The 18,579-nt window shown below is 40.7% G+C and overlaps 1 protein-coding gene across 14 annotated transcripts in view; it reads left to right on the top strand.

Moving 5' to 3' along the window:
- LOC140496238 (microtubule-associated serine/threonine-protein kinase 4-like) overlaps positions 1-18,579 on the top strand; it is a 475,527-nt gene that overhangs the window by 365,093 nt on the left and 91,855 nt on the right. For 6 of the 14 annotated variants that reach the window (XM_072595744.1, XM_072595779.1, XM_072595806.1 and 3 more), the window contains 4 exons: positions 3,356-3,428; positions 7,662-7,682; positions 13,198-13,276; positions 14,706-14,863. In XM_072595744.1, the coding sequence (XP_072451845.1) occupies positions 3,356-3,428; positions 7,662-7,682; positions 13,198-13,276; positions 14,706-14,863 (331 nt within the window). The remainder of the gene's footprint in view (positions 1-3,355; positions 3,429-7,661; positions 7,683-13,197; positions 13,277-14,705; positions 14,864-18,579) is intronic. The other 8 variants (XM_072595752.1, XM_072595788.1, XM_072595848.1 and 5 more) reach the window with 3 other exon arrangements.

Consider the following 18,579-nt stretch of genomic DNA (forward strand, 5'->3'; position numbering starts at 1 on the left):
TTTCCTTACAAGCAGCATCTCATCTTTTAATTAGACTTGATGCAGCAATAAAAGTCAGTTTAATTGCATAACTATTGCCAACAAAAACAGCAGTTGCTCAGCGTGTTTATCGATCTCTGAGGTAATTGCTGTTTTCATCTTTGCTTGTTATAGTACTTGGGTTAGCCCTCAAATACCTCACAATGGAAGATACATACACACCAAACCAACAATTTGATTTCACTGTAATTATTATTCCATTCACTCGTCACTGGATCCACTCCCTCTCTGGAAGGTTCTGTTGTTTGGAGAGACTTCATTGCAGATTCACTGAAATGATACAGAGCCTTAGTGAGGTTTAAATTGTGAGGATGATTTCAACAAATTTGGCTTGTGTTCTCTTCATTATGGAAGGTTGAATACCTGATCAAGAATCTGAAAATGTTAAATACTTTTAAAATCGCACAACACCAGGTTGTAGTCCAACATAGAGTCATAGAAATGTACAGCATGGAAACAGACCCTTCGGTCCAACCCATCCATGCCGACCAGATATCCCAACCAAATCTATTTCCACTTGCCAGCAACCCGGCCAATATCCCTCCAAACCCTTCCTATTCATATACCCATCAGATATACCCAACAGATGTATTTGGAAACACTAGCTTTTGGAGCACTGCAAATCTTAAATAATTTAGATTCTATGGATACAGAAAATAATTTCCTCTGGCGATTCAGAAGTGACAGCACATAAAATCATATGGAAGGGGACCCTTCAACCCACTGTACCCATGATATCCCAATCTTCTTTCCTTTCCCGGTAGCCCTACACTTATTTTCTTCAAATTAAAAATAGAGCCAGGCTACTTAAGAGGGGAATCAGGAAATAATTTTTGCTACAAGGTATAGGAGAAATCTGGAATTCTCTCTTCCAATGATGATACTAGGACATTTGGAACCTTCAAGACTGAGTTTGATTGGTTCTTGTTAGGCAAGGCTATCAAGGGCTATGGGGATGCATAGAGATCATACTCAGATTAATCTTGAACTAACTGAATGTGGCAGAGTATGCTCAATGGACTGTACGGTCTGTTCTCATGCAACCAGAATTTTTGTAACCTTGCTTTTTTTTTTGATCCCAAGCTGAGTTTTCATTGTCTCATGTTTTTCATCAAACAGACTGCCTATTTACATCTACATAACATTGCCCATCCCCACTCCTGTATTATCTTGTCTGTTGCTGAAACCCTTTCCTTATCCATCTCCCATCTATGATCGTCCGTATCCTCACTTGTACTGTTCGCCGAGCTTTTCTGTGATTACTGGCATACATTGACTTCTATCTGCCTCAGCTTTATTTAGAAAGCTCATACTCCTAAACAAATGCCTCCATGGTCTCACCCATATCTTCAACCAACTGAATGCCAGTGCTCAGGCATTCCCTACCATGCCTGCTGAAACCCATGAGCTCTCCCTCTCCTTTGAAAATTTTCTTAAAATCTGCCTCTTACACTGCATTCATCTCTCCTCCTCAGGTTATCCTTTGGTTCCGTGTCAATTCTTGTCATGTTGTATTTCAGTGAATCACCTTGCAATGTTTTCTTACATTAAAGCAGCTTTTGAAATGCAAGTGGCTTTTTAAATACATCCTTCAGATCTAGAACCTGGAGGAAATTGTATACTTTGGCAACAAAACTTCATACATTAGCTGATATTCTTGATAATCACCATCTTAAGTGTCTCTTTCTAATGAGAGAGCAGTCCTGTAGTCCTCTGGTGACTTTACCTTCCCTTTATACCTGCATAAACGCAGAACAATGTACATAGTGGCAAAAAGTAGTGGTACGTGAAGACAAATATACATCGTTGGTTAAATGTCAATGAAACCTTTAAATCTGCACATTTAGCACAGGTTGTAAGATTGATGTTATTTTTCAATCACTAAACTATAACTATTTATCTGTAATGTTTAAGCCAGTGAGATATTAATCTTATTTCTATTTAATTGTGGTGAATGGAAGATGACCTTATTACACCATATTGTCTGTAACCTGCATTTCTCTATGTTACATGTGATTGGCTAAATGCCCTCAAGGAGATTATTCAACCTACTGTACCCATGAAATCCCAGTCCTCATTCCTTTCCCGATAGCCCTAAACTTGTTTTCTTAGAATTACAATCACAAAAGAGGACATAGAGGAAATGAAAGGATCCTTTTCAGCTACATCATTAATTTGACACCCAGCCAGATAGGTCTGCAGTAATCTCAGGAACTCTCTGTCAGTAATCTCTGTTATTGACTAATAGACTGGAAGTGGTTCATTAATGAAAGAGATCCATTAATGGAAGAGACCCATGGTTACATTTTATGGCTAAGCTCGTCACAGGACATGTGCTAAATCACTTCAAAATGAAAATAGCTTTAGATTTCAGAGCACAGCTTTGTCTTAATTGGCTCAGTTTTGATAGGTTATTTTGACCTTAATGTATTTTGTTGTATCTGACATAGGGATTGTTGTTGTTCAGGTCGGATTCTGAATGTAGTGGAGCAAATCTAATAATTGACTGCTCCACCATTCAGCGAACCAGGTTGGGTCTATTAGTCATTAACAGATTACTGAGAGAGTATCTGAGATTACTGTGGACCTACCTGGCTGGTACAGCTCACCAAAATGATGGGGAGTGCATTACAGTTATCTTCCTACTTAAGTGTGAGTACTGAAAACATTCCCATTGGATAGCAGTTACACAGTTGGAGATGTGAAGCTTGAGCAACAATGACTTACCTTGATGTAAACTAATCAAGGTCGACAACAATTTCTGGATAAGTGCGTTTTCACATACCTATCCCCGAGATAGTACTTCCCGGCAGCTGTCTTTCTGAGCCTCAGAGCTTCCACTTCACAAGGTTGGCACATATCAGCCTTCAATGCAGTTGAAGGGGTCCATTAAGGATAGCTTGCAACATGCTTGTATTTAATGTAGGAAACATATCAATGTTTTCACAGAAGGTGAAGAGAAAGAATAATTTGGAAGAGATAAGAAAACAGCCTAATCCAAATGAACCTCAGGGATTGTTTCCAAGTCTTCTTGGCAAGTCACTCCCACCACCATTCAATAATGCATACAACCAAACTAACAATACCAAAGTGCCTATCATTTCTTCTATATATAGTGATAAAACTGGACAGTGGCATAGTAAAATATGTATATATATTTTTTCGAATGAAACCTTTTAAAAACCCATACTTCCTTGAGTCCAAGATTAAAACGTTGACTTAGAAAGTGCTTTATTAAATTTACACTGTGAAGCAATTCCTTTTTAATATCATTTCTCAAGCTACATACACTGATCAAAGATATTCATCTCTTTAGCAGGAAACAGCCCTCAAGACAGCCCGAGAAATTTCTCTCCTAGTGCCTCAGCTCATTTTTCCTTTGCTCGAAGGTGAGTAGAAGCAAAGTCTTCTCAATTAAGTAGTATTAGTAATAGTGGATGTTTTTGCCTTCTGTCACCATTTTAATATCTTGAAGAAATGTATTAACATTTTGGACCAAGTCATTCTGGCACCATGTTTGGCCCACTGAATAAGTGAATGGTAAATGGAGGAGAAACCAGTATGAGTGGAAATACATGTACTCATAGAATCCCTACAGTGCGGAAAGAGGCTATTCAGCCTGTTGTAAAATTTTGGCCCCTATAGGTGATTAGGTATGTAATCAACGCCTAAAAGCATCAGAGTTCTTCTGAATAAAATGCAAAGTCGATCTGACATATGAGACAATCCTATATTTTTGACACCAAAAATTATGTTTAGGTATATATTTTCTACTTAGGTCAACTTGCCTTTTTTGCTAAAAAAAAGTGCTATATTCTCAATAGAACTTAGGCTTAATTTTTCATCTCAAAGATGCATGATGCAGTCCTGGTATAAGTCAGCACATGGGATCAAGCAGGCAATATGGGTTATGTTCAGCACTCCCTCCGATTTTCTTTTCGTTTGCACGGCCCTTCAAGATGTGTGCGTGACAGCAACTTCTGGAACTGGAAGTCCATGCCGCAGTCTACGTGCCAAAGCCGGTCACCATGTACGGAACTGTGTGCACAGGTCAGGGGGAGCATTGGCCATGTGACTAAGAAGTGTGCAGGAGTCTGAGAATATGCCCACACAGAACAGATCGCTCGTGGTTAATGATGAACAAAAATTGGTCCTGTGGCAAAAAAAAATATGAAGCAGATTTTAAACTAAAAGGTATAAACTTTGTGAACTTGTCAAAATAACTGCAGCAGCAAGGTAATTTGGTATTAGTGAAAAACCAGTGTGAGAATGGAGGAAGAAAAATCCACACTGAAGAAGTTGCCCAAGACCAACTGTTTGAACAGAACAGGGAACAATGCTGGCCTGATCTTGAGATACATGTTTTAGAATAGATGGTTGAAATTTTTCAGAATGGTTACATTGCAAGCAGAAATATAATGCCTACATATGCACTTAATTGTCTAAATGAAACCGCTGAGTCCAGAAGAGCAATGGAGCTGAATAGTTCTAGAGCAGAACCCAGCTAGAGCCCACTGTCATTTTCAATTGTAAAGCTTTTCCACAAATGAAATTACCTGCACAACGCTTTGCAGGTGTGCTTTACGACCATTGAATGAATAGGTGTGACGTTCCTTGGTAATAATACATGCAATAGTTGTCCCTTATTCAAGTGGGATGTGTTCAGTTCCCTTTTAATTAATGAGATCTAGAGGTGCCCGCAAAGACACGAGGCCCAAATTGATGTTGTACGAGGAGCCCTAATATAGTTCAACATTTTGAAGTGTTCCTCAACAACCCATTCTGGCATCATGTTTCACCCACTGAAAAGGTGACTGGTTTAATGGAGGAGAAAGCTTTCTGAGAATATGCCTATATCGAGTCATACTTTGAAGATATGTCTGAGGGAGGCCTCTCCCCTCCCACCCCTCTCTGCCTTCTGCAAGGACCATTCCCTTCGACAGTTCTTGGTGTGTGCTACTCTTTCCCCACTGACAACCCCAAACATAAACTTGGGGAACGGTTCACCGAGCATCACAGGTGAGTCCACAGGGGTCGACCGGACCTCCCAGTCACTGCCCATTTTAATTCGCCTTCCCACTCCCTTTCCAACATGACCATCCTTGGCTTTCTCCATTGCCAAAATGAACCATAGCGTAAATTGGAGGAACAACACCTCATCTCCCACCTGCATATCCTACAGCCCAGAGGACTCAATATTGAGTTCTCCAATTTCAAATAACCTCCACCCCCCCCATCCCTGACCCCCTCCCAGCCCCTCCCCTTCTATTCCAATCCTCCCTCCCTCCAACCAGATTCATTCCTCCCATTGACCAACCAGCTCTTGCCCTCCACCTATAACCGCTTCACCACCCTGCCCCTGCCACCCTATGTCTGCAGCTCCCCTACACCCACTTGCGATGCTGAAGAAGTGTTAGAGCCGAAACATTGACTTCTGCACCTCTTGATGCTGCCTGGCCTGCTGTGTTTTTCCAGCCTCCTGCTTGTCTACATAGAGTCATACAGCACAGTAACAGACCCTTCAATCCAACTTGTCCAGATACCCCAATCTGATCTACTCCCATTTACTAGCATTTAGTCCATACCCCTCTAAACTCTTCCTATTCATCTACCCATCCAGATGCCTTTTAAATGTTGTATTTGTACCAGCCTCCTCCACTTTCTCTGACAGCTCATTTCATATACACACCACCCTCTGCATGAAAAAGTTACCCCTCAGATCCCTTTTAAATTTCCCCTTAAACCTATGCCCTCTGGTTTTGGGGAAAAATACCAAGTCTACTTACCCTATCCATGCCCCTCATGATTTTATAAACCACAATAAGGTCAGCTCTCAACCTTCAACTTCGAGGAAAAACAGGCCCAGACTATTCAGCCTTTCCCAAGAACTCAAACCCTCCAACCCTGACAACATCCTTGTAAATCTTTCCTGCACCCTCTCAAGTTTAACAATATCATTCCTATAGATGGGCGATCAGAATTGAATGCAGTATTCTAAAATATTCTCACCAGTATTCTTATCTGAACAGTCATAACATGACATCCCAACTCCGATACTCAATTCACTGACCCACGAGGGTAAGCATTCCAAATGCTGCTTTCACCACCTGCCTGCCTTCAATTCCACTTTCAAGGAACTATGCATCTACACGCCTAGGTCTGTTTGTTTGGCAACACACTCCAGCGTCCAACCATTAACTGTATAAGTCCTACCCTCATTCTCTAGTTTTCTTCCATTTGCCCTCACAACAGTATCTTGTTGACTTTGCTCTGAGCAGTGTGGATATTTTCCCCTTTTCAAATTTTCAATAGCGCTCATTTGGCATCTGAATGTTAGCAACCTCTGCCTTTAGCTCTGGCTACCCTCAACCTTGCTCCCCCACTGTTTATAGCATTATAAAGCAGCATTTTTCAGCTCCTTTCACTTCTGAGGAAGAGTTAGATAAAACTCTAGACATCAACTGTTTCTCTCCATACACGTTTCCTGATCTGCTGACGTCCTCCATAACTCTACAATGTGGAAAGAGGCCATTCAGTCCATCGACTCTGTACAGACCCTCTGAAGAATAGCCCACCCCAGTCCCCTGTAACTCCACATTTACCCTGACTAATCCACCTAGCTTTCTTATCCTTGGACACTATTGAGAATTTAGCATGGCCTAACGTGTATATCTTTGGACTGTGGGAGGAAACTGGAGCACCTAAAGGAAACCCACGCAGACACTGGGCGAATGTCAAATTTCACACAGCCAATCACCAGAGGTTGGAATTGAACCTGTGTCCTTGGTGCTGTGAGGCAGCAGTGCTAACAACTGAGCCAGTGTGCTGTAATGCCCTATTTGAGGTTTCTTGTGATTTTGTCATCAGGTTTTGGAATGATGTTGATGCATGAATTGACATGAGATCATTCAAAAAAAAATGAGGAACATGCAAGATAGTGGATAAAGGGGAAGATGATTTGTTGTGAAGGAAAGATTTTGAAACTGTAAATACCAAGTCTAATCCAGGATGGAATCCTTGTGATGACTCCACAACCAAATTGACTCAGGATGAATTTAATGAACACTTTGCGTCAGACACTGAAAACCATGCATTTTTTAAAAATGTGTGGTCATGGCGAAAGATATCCTTGAAGAATAAACTCATTCAATAAAGTGTGTCACATGCATTTAATTTGAATTACCAGCTTTGTGTCTTATTCCAGACTTTGAGATGGAAACCAGCTTCACCAACATCAGTATTTTACATTTTTGCTGGGCATATATTTTGGCCTGGATTTTAAGATTTTTCAAGTGTGAGAGATTGACCTTATGATCTACTGTAGTTAAAATAACAGGAACAGATAGCCTTGACATTAAGATTTCATTGATTGTATTGTAATGACAGTTTAGAAGAGATTAATTGATCTGCATGCAACTTAAATTGTGAATATCTTGGGCCGATTAGTACATTGAAATTAGTAGCCACTTTGGAGTCTTGTAGAAAGAATATAAACTATAAATGAGTTTGCTGTCTAAACGTTATTCTGATTTTGTCACTCACCATTTCATGATTGAATATGTTAAAAGTGTAAATTTTGCCTTTGTTTTTCTGCTTCTTAACTACCCTGTGATATCCTTCAGCCACGGCCACAGAACCGACAGGTAATTCAGCATGGGGATGGTTTCTGAAAATATCTGCATCATGCTACTCACTTACCAAAGCCAGTTTTGTCTGCTTTGTCATAACTTGTCTTACTTGTGTTTTTATTTTTGCTGTGAAATTTAACATGTATGTTTTCCTTCCTTTCGAGAGAAAGAAAATTTGCAGGACAAGTGGCAGGTTGTGATTTAAGGACACACTTTTTATGCAGTTCATATTTCATTTTTATTGTCCACGTAGCTGAAGGTTTAGGCACGGAACTTGCAAGTAACAGAGACAAACTTCAGCTTCTATCTGTAATTCCTTAATGTTCTGTCTTCTGGGAACATTTCCTTTACATTTGTAATGAAGGGTTCATTTATTGAGGAGGGTGATTTAAAGGTTCTGTTAGACTGCATTCTGAGGATGCCAGCTGAAAAACAACTAAATCACTTTGCATAAAAGGTTGCAAGACAAAGTCAAGACTTTGGATCAGGGAAAAATATGTTTTTTTTCTGTCAGGTTTCTGATTCCTATAGTTCTCAATGCGTTTTAGCAAGTTAATAATCTTTGCTCATTCTTAACCTTTTATTCTGATTACAGTGCTGCGTATCAAGCATGCTTCATCTCTCAGGCTTCATATTCTCATATCCTATCATTTATTCAGGCTAGGCCTGACTATATCATCTTCCAACAGTAGTTGGTGGATCTGAGTGATGAGTGGTTCTGAAATATGAACCCTTCATTTGATGGAAGCCAGGTTTTGTTCTGCATTTGCTTTCATCCCAGCCTGTTTAAAATTCTCCTCTAAGTCTGTTTTGTTCTTTTATGCCTGAAGTACCTTTCAATGGTTTACGACATTACTAAAAATTAGCTTGTGGGTTACTGATTTGTGGTGTTGGAAAAGTGCAGCAGGCCAGGCAGCAGCTGAGGAGCAGGAGAATTGACGTTTCGGGCATAAGCCCTTCAGTGTGGATTTGTTGGGCCGAAGGGCATGTTTTCGCACTGTAAGTAATCTAATCTAATCTAATCTAGTCAGGAATGATGGAACGTCGATTCTCCTGCTCCTTGGATGCTGCCTGGCCTGCTGTGCTTTTCCAGCACCACACACTCGACTCTGACCTCCAGCATCTGCAGTCCTCACTTTCTCTGGGTCACTGATTTGTCTTGGCTTAATAACAAAAAAAAAGGGTCTTTCATTCCTGACACACCTTTCCCCACAGAGCTTCACAGCCAATAGAATGTTTTTGAACTGTAGTCGCCAGTGTGATCCAGGCAAACACAGCAAGCTGTCGCAAGCAGTCATGAGAGACTCACCTATTGGTGGTGGTACACACTCAAGATTTATAAAATCATGAAGAGCATGGATAGGGTGAATAGCCCTGGTCTTTTTCTCAGGGTGGGAAAGTCCAATGCTACAGGGCATTGGTTGAAGGTGAGAGGGGAAAGATTTAAAAGGGACCTGGGGCTAGCTTTTTCACTGAGGTTGGTGTGTGTATGCAACTCCCAGAGGAAGTGGTGGAGGCAGTACAATATTTAAAAGCCATCTGGATAGGTATATGAAGAGGAAGGGTTGTCAGAGATATGGGCCAAATGCTGGCAAATGGGACTAGATCCGTTTAGGACATCTGGTTGGCATGGATGAGATGGACCGAAGGGTCTGTTCCTCTGCAGCCTGACTCTGCGACTATATTAATATTAAACATAGAGCTAGATTTTGCACTCAGAACAACAATGAGGCAAATGCTGTTCATTGCCATTTTTTTGTGTAAGTGGTGCAGCAGCTTCAGGCAAATGATGAGTCTGCTATTAAATGTACAGGTTGCTGTCGAGCTGTGACATTTCACCATTGGCTTCAGTGATTTGTCTCTGGTCTGAAACATAAAGAATAATATGAAGCTCCTGTACCTGCAGCAGGCATGACCGAGAAAGGGAAATCACTTCCAGTTAAAGTTTCTTTTTACTGTAGGTTAAATTTAACCCTTAGTGATAGGTCTCAATCCTTCAGGTTTTACTTGTTGTTAAAGCTTTATTTTTAAACTTTTCTGTCTCTAAATCCAATCTCTCTGTCTCTCTCTTCATTTCGTTTTCTGCACGTGATGTGACATTGAGTTTGCCCATTCTCAGTCCTTACACGATTTATTTCTCAATCTTTCACTCGATATTAGGGACTCTCAGTTGCTTGCCCAGTTGGTTTGTATCACAGGTGGCTAATTTCTCTCATTCAGCAGCATTAAGAGCTCACGCTTTCAGCAACTTGACATATAGAAGGGTAACATGCGTAAACAAGCCGGACTGATGCTTCGCTATAGTAGAATCTGGCTCATGAACTGTGAAATAATTATTCCTTAAAATAATAATGTTTTTTGAAATTTAGAGTCAGAGAGGTCTACAGCACAGAAAAAGGCCCTTCGGCTCATCAAGTCTATATTGTCAAAACCAAGCACGTAACCATACTATCCCATATTCCATCACTTGGCCCACAAGCTTGTATGCCTTGGCATTGGAATTTTTTAGATGGAATTAGTTTTTATTGCCATGTGTACTCAAGTACAGGAGTACAGTGAAAAGTCACCATTCTCTGCTGCCATCTTAAAATACAAAACCAGAATTTTTTTAAAAAATGAGAAGAATTAAAAGAAGCACAGCCAAAGAAAAGTGACCAGATCTTAAAGTCCTTATCCAAAAGAAATGGAAAGAGACCAGAGTTTAAAATCTTATCTCCCCTGCCTCTACCATCCTCACATACAGTGAATTCCAGATTCCCGCCACCCTTTGGCTGAAGGATTTTTCATCTTGCCCTCTCTATATCCTTGCTCCATATCTTATCATCTTTTCATTGATCACTCCATCAAGAGGAAAGGTCTCTTCCCTATGTATGCCCCTCGTAATTTATACATCTCAATAGTGTTCCCTCACAATCTCCTCTGCTTTAGGGGTGGGGGAGTCCAGAACCAGCAGGCATAGGTTTAGGGTGAGATTGGAAAGATGTAAACAGTGTGGTGCAGAAATGGAATGAGCTGCTAGAGGAAGTGGTGGAGGCTCATACGTTTACAACATTTAAAAGGCAACTGGATGGGTATATGAATAGGAAGGGTTTGGAGGGATATGGCCCAACTGCTGGCAAATGGGCCTAGATTGGGTTGGGATATCAGGTCGGCATGGACGAGTTGGACTGAAGGGTCTGTTTCTGTGCTGTACATCTCTATGACTCTATCCAATATCTCTTCCTGACTAAAACTCTCCAGCCCAGGTAATTTTAGAATTCAGAATCCCTACAATGTAGAAACAGGCCATTTGGCCTAACAAGTCCACACTGACCCTCTGAAGAGTATCCCATCCAGACCTATTCCGCTACCCTATTACTTTATATTTCCCCTGACTAATGCACCTAACCTACACATTCCTGAACACTATGGGCAATTTAGCATTGCCAGTTCACCTAACCTGCAAATCTTTGGATTGTGTGAGGAAACCGGAGCACCCAGAGAAAACCCACGCACACACTGGGAGAATGTGCAAACTCCACTCAAACAGTTGCCCGAGGCTGGAATCGAACCTGTGTCCCTGGTGCTTTGAGGCAGCAGTGCTAACCACTGAGCCACCGTGCTACCAAAGATCCTGGTGAATCTCCTCTGTACCCTTTTCACCAATCACATCTCATCTCTATGTAGATTCCAGACCTGCACATGATACTATAGCTGTGGCTGAACTGACTTTTTGTGCAGTTTCTGCATAACCTCTCTGTTCTTGAACTCCATGCTATGGCTAGGAAAGACAAATGTCCTGTTACCTCCTTAATCACTTTACCTGTCCTGCCAGTAGACATGCACACTACAGTCCCTCTAATCTTCAGTACTTCCCCAGGTCCTACTGTTTAACGTGTATTCCCTTGCATTGTTTGTCCTGTCCCAGTGCATCACCTCACACTTATCCAGACTGAACTCCATTTTCCATTGATCAGCTCATGTTTTCAGCCAATTTATGTCCTCTTGCACTCTTACGGCTATCATCTTGGAATATTGCATGCAATTCTGGTCTCCTTCCTATTGTAAAGATGTTGTGAAACTTGAAAAGGTTCAAAAAAGATTGACAAGGATATTACCAGGGTTGGAGGATTTGAGCTATAGGGAGAGGCTAAACAGGCTGGGTCTGTTTTCCCAGGAGCGCCGGAGGCTGAGGAGTGACCTTTTAGAGGTTTATAAAATTATGAGGGGCATGGATAGAATAAATAGACAAGGTCTTTTTCCTAGGGTGGGGGAGTCTAGAACTAGAGGGCATAGGTTTAGGATGAGAGGGGAAAGATTTAAAAGGGATCTAAGGGCAAACTTTTTCATGCAGAGGATGGTACGTGTATAGAATGAGCTGCCAGAGGAAGTGGTGGAGGCTGGTACAATTGCAACATTTAAAAGGCATCTGGATGGGAATATGAATAGGAAGGCTTTAGAGGGATATTGGCCGGGTGCTCGCAAATGGGACAAATTTAGATTGGGATATCTAGTCAGCATGTAGGATTTGGACCGAAGGGTCTGTTTCCATGCTGTACATCTCTAAGTCTCAATGACTCTTTACCATTTTTTGCCAATTTTCATATCATCCACAAACTAATTTATCAACCCATCTATGTTCACATTTAAATTGTTCTCATTTCACCAAAAACAGCAAGGGCCCCAACACCAATCCCTGTGGAACCCTATTGGGCAGAGGCTTCTTGTCACAGAAACATCTCTCAACCATCACCCTCTGCTTTCTGTCCCTCTGCCAATAATGGATCCATTAGCCAAATTTCATTGGCTCCCATGACTCTTATCAGTAACCAGTTTCCCATGTGGGACTTAATCAGAAGCCTTGCTGAAGTCTAAGTAGACTATGTCAAATGTATTGCCCTCACCTGAACACCTGGTTACTACTTCAAAAAAAGTTAAATTCTGACAGAAAGAATTAATTTCCAATAATTTTCTTGCTGGTAAGGTTAGACTGAATGGCCTGTAAAGTTCATGGTTTATCGCTTGCTCCCTATTTGAATAACAGTACCATATTAGCTCTGGTGCCTCTCCCAAGGCCCGAGAGGATTTGAACATTATTGCCAGCACCCCTGCTATTTTCTCACCTGCTTCACTGAACAGCGAAGGTTACATTTCATCTGGCTCTGGAGGTTTATCTTTTTTTTTAAGCTTGCCAGACCACTCAAGCCTAAGGATCTGTGTAAGAAGCCAGTACCTCTGAAATACAAAGATATTCTGCATGATCACCATTTGTGTTGCTTAAATGTTACGTTCAATTCCAATTCAAAAAATAATGCACTTCTAATTTTGAACTGTGTCTTTACTAACTTTCCCACTGGTGTGTTTTAACTACAAGCTTGTGCTGTAAGTGCAGCATCAGTGTGAGCTTCCACAATAAAATGGCTTTCCACTTCCACTGAAGTGCAATACACCCAAGTCATGTTATGTGAAGAAACAAGTTATTGTTAATAGATGGTTAACCTTAAATGGACATTAGTGGTGATATTGAAATAACTTCTAAAATTATTTTTAGGAGTGATGGGCGTCGATGGTCTTTGGCTTCTCTCCCATCATCTGGATATGGCACGAATACTCCAAGCTCCACTGTGTCTGTAAGTTTCTTATTATCTCATCCATATGATGTCTTATTCTTGGACTGGAACTATAAAATTTCCTGTGAGCAGAGACCAATAACAAATTTATGCATTAACTTGCTAAAAGTTGAACCTATTATTTGCACGTAAGTTAAAATAGTGCCAAGAATTCCAGTATTTGATGGCACATGTTTTGATCCACTGCAGTGATCTGCTTCCATACATTCAGGTTTCCTTTCTTTGCAATCTTAAAGAATCAGGAAATCTACTGGAGAAAAGATTTAGCAAGTTTGTGTGTTCTCAGCTCCAAGCAGTAAATTAAAGGCTTATTTTTGAAATCATTGTGTTTTTTTCTTCCTAAAACATATATGCAATTAATCCACCCTGAAATTAATTTTGGATGGAGGATAAAACCTGAGACATAGAAAAGTTTGCAATGTTCAAGCTGGATTAACGGCATTAACTGCTGACAAGATATGTATCAAAAGTATATGAACTGTGATTAATAATTTCAAGTTTTTTTGGATAGTTGGAATCAAAAACAGATTGCAGGGAAAACTCAGCATGTCTGGCAGCATCTGTGTGGCGAAAGCAGAGTTGACTTCTCAGAATTGAAGAAAGGTCACCGAACTCAAAACGTTAACTCTGCTTTCTCTCTACAGATACTGCCAGACCTGCTGAGTTTTCCCAGCAATTTCTGGTGTTTCTGATTTCCAGCATCCAATACTTATTCGGCCGAATCAGTTGAAGTATCAAGTAATTCTTATTGGGACTGAGCAGAGAGTTGGTAATTAAACGATGAGCAGAGTTAGCATGTAATGAATAATTATGGTAACATTTCGACAGCATATTCAAAAGTAAACTAACTTTTTCTGTGACTCACTGAAAAGTCATTGAGTTTTGTTTTATTCATTCATGGGATGAGGGTATCACTAACTAGGCCAATATTTATTGCCCATCCCTGTCCTATCATTCCTAATGTGCTTATTTAACAAATTCATTAATTTATACCATTACTTATTTTCAACTGTAAAGATATTTTATTAACTTTTGCCCAGAAGACAGTTGAAAGTCAGCCGTTATGTTGTGGATCTGGATTCAGATGTTGACCAAGTGTAGCAGTTTCCTTTCCTAAAGGACATCAGTGAACTAGATGGATTTTTCTGATAATCGGCAATGGATTCGTGATCATCATTAGACTCTGATTCTTGTTAATCCACTCCTTTCATGAAAGTGAATTGGATACCCTCAATGCTATCAGAATAAAAAATGGCCTCCATTATAGTTTATTATAGTTTGATGTTCTGTCAATTGTCGTTGCTTCTCCTGATTGATCCTGCCCACGTCTCTACTCGAATTCCTGGCACTTTTAAGATCCAGCATTCTTTTATAGTGAAAGGCAATCTATGCATTGAACTGTAATGTTCTGCCTCTGTTATTTTTCCAGTCATCATGTTCATCTCAGGAAAAGCTGCATCAGTTGCCATACCAACCAACTCCGGATGAACTTCACTTTCTTTCCAAGCATTTCTGCAGTACAGATGCCATCGCCAATGATGAGAAACGGAGGCCTCCTGCGATGCGACCGCGCTCCCGGAGTCTTAGGTTTGTAGTCATCAGCTTAAAGACGAAAATTTCTTCTCGTCAATATTAATGAAAAAAATCATTGTGAGGAAAAGTGGATTGCTCTATGTTACAATTAGAGATGGAATTGCTTCAATTATATATTTTTTAAAAAATATTGCATGGAGCACAGAGCTGGATACACTAAAGGGAATCAATGCCAAAATGCTGCCTGACGGGCAATTAGGGATGGGCAGTGAAACCCACATCCCACAAATGAATAAAATACAGTGCCACATTACCTGTCCTACCATTCCTAGCATGTTTTATTTACCAAATTCATTATTTTATTCTGTTACTTAGTTTCATCTTTATATATATTTTATTAAGTTTAGGTTAGATTACCTACGGTGTGGAAACAGGCCCTTCGGCCCAACAAGTCCACACCCACCCTCCAAAGAGTAACCCACCCAGACCCGTTTCCCTCTGACGAATGCACCTAACACTATGGGCAATTTAGCATGGCCAGTTCACCTGACCTGCATATCTTTGGACTGTGGGAGGAAACCGGAGCACCCAGAGGAAACCCACGCAGACATAGGGAGAATGTGCAAACTCCACACAGACAGTTGCCTGGGGCCGGAATTGAACCTGGCTCCCTGGTGCTGTGAGGCAGCAGTGCTAACCACTGAGTCACCGTGCCGCCACTGGGGAGAGGTTGTTAACTTTGCCACCAGTTCCTATACCATTTTAAAACTTTAGGAGTAGAATGAACTTTAACTAGTTACCAGATACTGACCAAACAGCTAACTTCTTTGCCTGTTAAAGAATGAGAACCAATGCCTACAGGGTGACAAAAGTTTAGTTAAAAAGCACCTCCTTCCCCCAACTCCTTTCCTCATCCAATTCCCAACATCTGCTCAATGTTGCATTCAGTGCTAAGCTGTACCAAGATTTCTCTATTTATATGATCTGAGTTAGCTCAGCTCTAAGTACAGAAAACACAGTTTAAGCTGATATCCCTGATTAGATATCTTCAACTGCTCTCAAGTAGTGAGCTTGTCTCTCCCTGCTTAAGTCTGGATGAAATTTAGAGTTTAAACAATAAACTGTATTTAAATGTCAAATGTGGAATACAAACTAAATCAGATTTTGATATGGAGATTAAGATCTCCCATACCCAACTCCCAACAAAGTCCTATTCAGTGCTAAGTCACACTGAGTTGTTTGTATTTATATGCTCTTAATACCAACTCAACAATTTCTCACTTGCATTGTTTTTTTGACAGCTTTATCTTACATCTCTTGTAGTTAACCACAGATTTGATTAAACAATTGCCTAATTTTGGTCAGTTTTAATAAAAAAAAATTAGAGGAATCTGAGGGAATCTCAAAAATAAATGCAGCAATGGGTGTTAAAAGGGAAGAAAAGAGCAACAAAAATTGAAATCTCATGCAAGAGTGACTACCAAAGATTGACTTATCTGAAAGTACAAATTTTTATTCCTACTAAGAAGTAAGCCTGGCTGCAGTGAATGTAACAAGGTCAGCCAGATGGACCTCATAGAGTATGGGTTCTCTGATTGGGACTGTTAATCTGGTCCAATCAGGGAGTCCTGGGGCGACAGATATAAACAGGAGTGTCAGAGGTTCTGATCAGTCATCCTGCTCCCTACGTGTCAGCTCTCAGTGTCACGGACTTTCCATTTATAAATAAAGGGTGACTTGGTGATGGGATATGGTCTCTGTGGAGTTATTTAATTAGGTGCTGTATTAAATTGGGTGTTGTACAGTTGTTCTCTAATCTGAGAACTAGCAGAACAAAAAGAAGAAGCCAAGCTTTCTGGACTGTAACTTACAATTTAAAAGTGATTGGGCATTAATTTTGATTGATACGATTGAATCAATGGCACAAGACAGATAAAACAGTGACCATTACAGCAGGTTTCCGGCCAGGAGCTACAAGTAGCAACAGCAACAGCAGCTCTTAATGAGTTCATACTCACTTTGAATCATTTCATCTCCAAAGATTTGCTTCATAACTGGGCTTCTTTTAAACTTACTGTATGGCTTCATTTTTTTTTAAATGTATGTGTTTTAGCCTTAAACTTCTCAAAGGAAAGTGGCAGTTTGGAAATACCTTGAGTCCTGAACATGTAACTTAAGTCATGGAAAATGTTGCAGCAGCCTGCAGCTGATGCTAATGATTTCAAACAGGTTCAGGATGTTTTAGTTGTCACCTTTGCTCTAATTGGCATGCATTGGTCAGAAACAGAATCTAAGGTTACTGGGATAGCTTTGGATCCTCGGTCTAGAAATATCTTGGCTGAAATTCCAGATCAGTCTGAAACTCCCAGACTATGCAAAGCTGTAATTAGGCCTGGAAAATCCTTGGACAAAAATGTCTTCTGTCCCCTGCCACTAAAAATGCTTTTGCACGAAAGATTTGTCTTGTGTTGGCAGCTGTTAAGTAATTAATATTCGCTGGTATTTTTGACTTCAACATGCTATAATTTGCTTGATCATTGACACCATTTTTGTTTTTTGTCTGCATTGTGTAGTGTATTCTATTCAAGATCATTTCATTTTCTCCAAATGAGATACTCAATTGTGCATCACCTGAGCCTTAATATAAAGAAGCAGTGGCTCCTTTAGAACCAGGCACTATAACTGTAGATGGACTTCCAGATCAGTGCAGAGTTAATTTAGCACTCTGTGCAACTTCTCATTGTCTCTTACGTGGACAGTCTCCAATAGAGCAGAGCACTAATTCATTGTGTTGGAGTAACGATTGAGAGCAATCAGTAATTCTGATGTGAATTGCTTTTGGTTTAAAAAGTATTAATCCTACCCCTGGCCCCAGGTTTCTGCTCAAACTCCGTTGCACATTGCCAAACACAAAATTAGGCATGACAAATTGGGCAGCAATATTTTTTTAAAAATCGCTCTAAAATACATCTCTTGATATTTTTAGGAGTGGTAAGATCACTTTAAAAATTCAGAGCTGTTCAAAGTTTGTGAGAAGATTTGTAGCGTGGGTGCTCGTTGTTGTGGTTCTGTTCGCCGAGCTGGGAATTTGTGTTGCAGATGTTTCGTCCACTGTCTAGGTGACATCCTCAGTGCTTGGGAGCCTCCTGTGAAGCGCTTCTGTGATGGTTCCTCCGGCATTTATAGTGATATGTATCTGCCGCTTCCAGTTGTCATACATGAGTTCGACTGGAACAACGCTACTATTATAGGACAAACTAAACAGAGAACAGCCAGGGAATTCCTAGAGGCATGGCACTCATCCACAGATTCAATCAATAAGCACATCAACCTGGACCCAATATACTGGCCACTGCAGCGGACAGCTGAAACTGACAACCGGAAGCGGCAGAGACAGGCCACTATAAATGCCGGATGAAACATCACAGAAACGCTTCACAGGAGGCTCCCAAGCACTGAGGATGTCACCTAGACAGGGGACGAAACATCTGCGACACAAATTCCCAGCTCGGCGAACAGAACCATAACAACGAGCACCCGAGCTACAAGTTTCTCAAACTTTGAACACCTACGAGCAAGAGATGCTAAGACAAGCCAGGAAATGGGTGTCCTGTGCCAACCACCTAAGCGCAGGCTTCACAAGAGGCTCCCAAGCACTGAGGATGTCACCTAGACAGGGGACGAAACGTCTGCAACACAAATTCCCAGCTCGGCGAACAGAACCACAACATTCGGAGCTATTCTCTACTTGTACTGAGATACCATGTTTC

This window comes from Chiloscyllium punctatum, chromosome 2 (assembly GCF_047496795.1).
Source record: "Chiloscyllium punctatum isolate Juve2018m chromosome 2, sChiPun1.3, whole genome shotgun sequence".
NCBI lineage: Eukaryota > Metazoa > Chordata > Chondrichthyes > Orectolobiformes > Hemiscylliidae > Chiloscyllium > Chiloscyllium punctatum.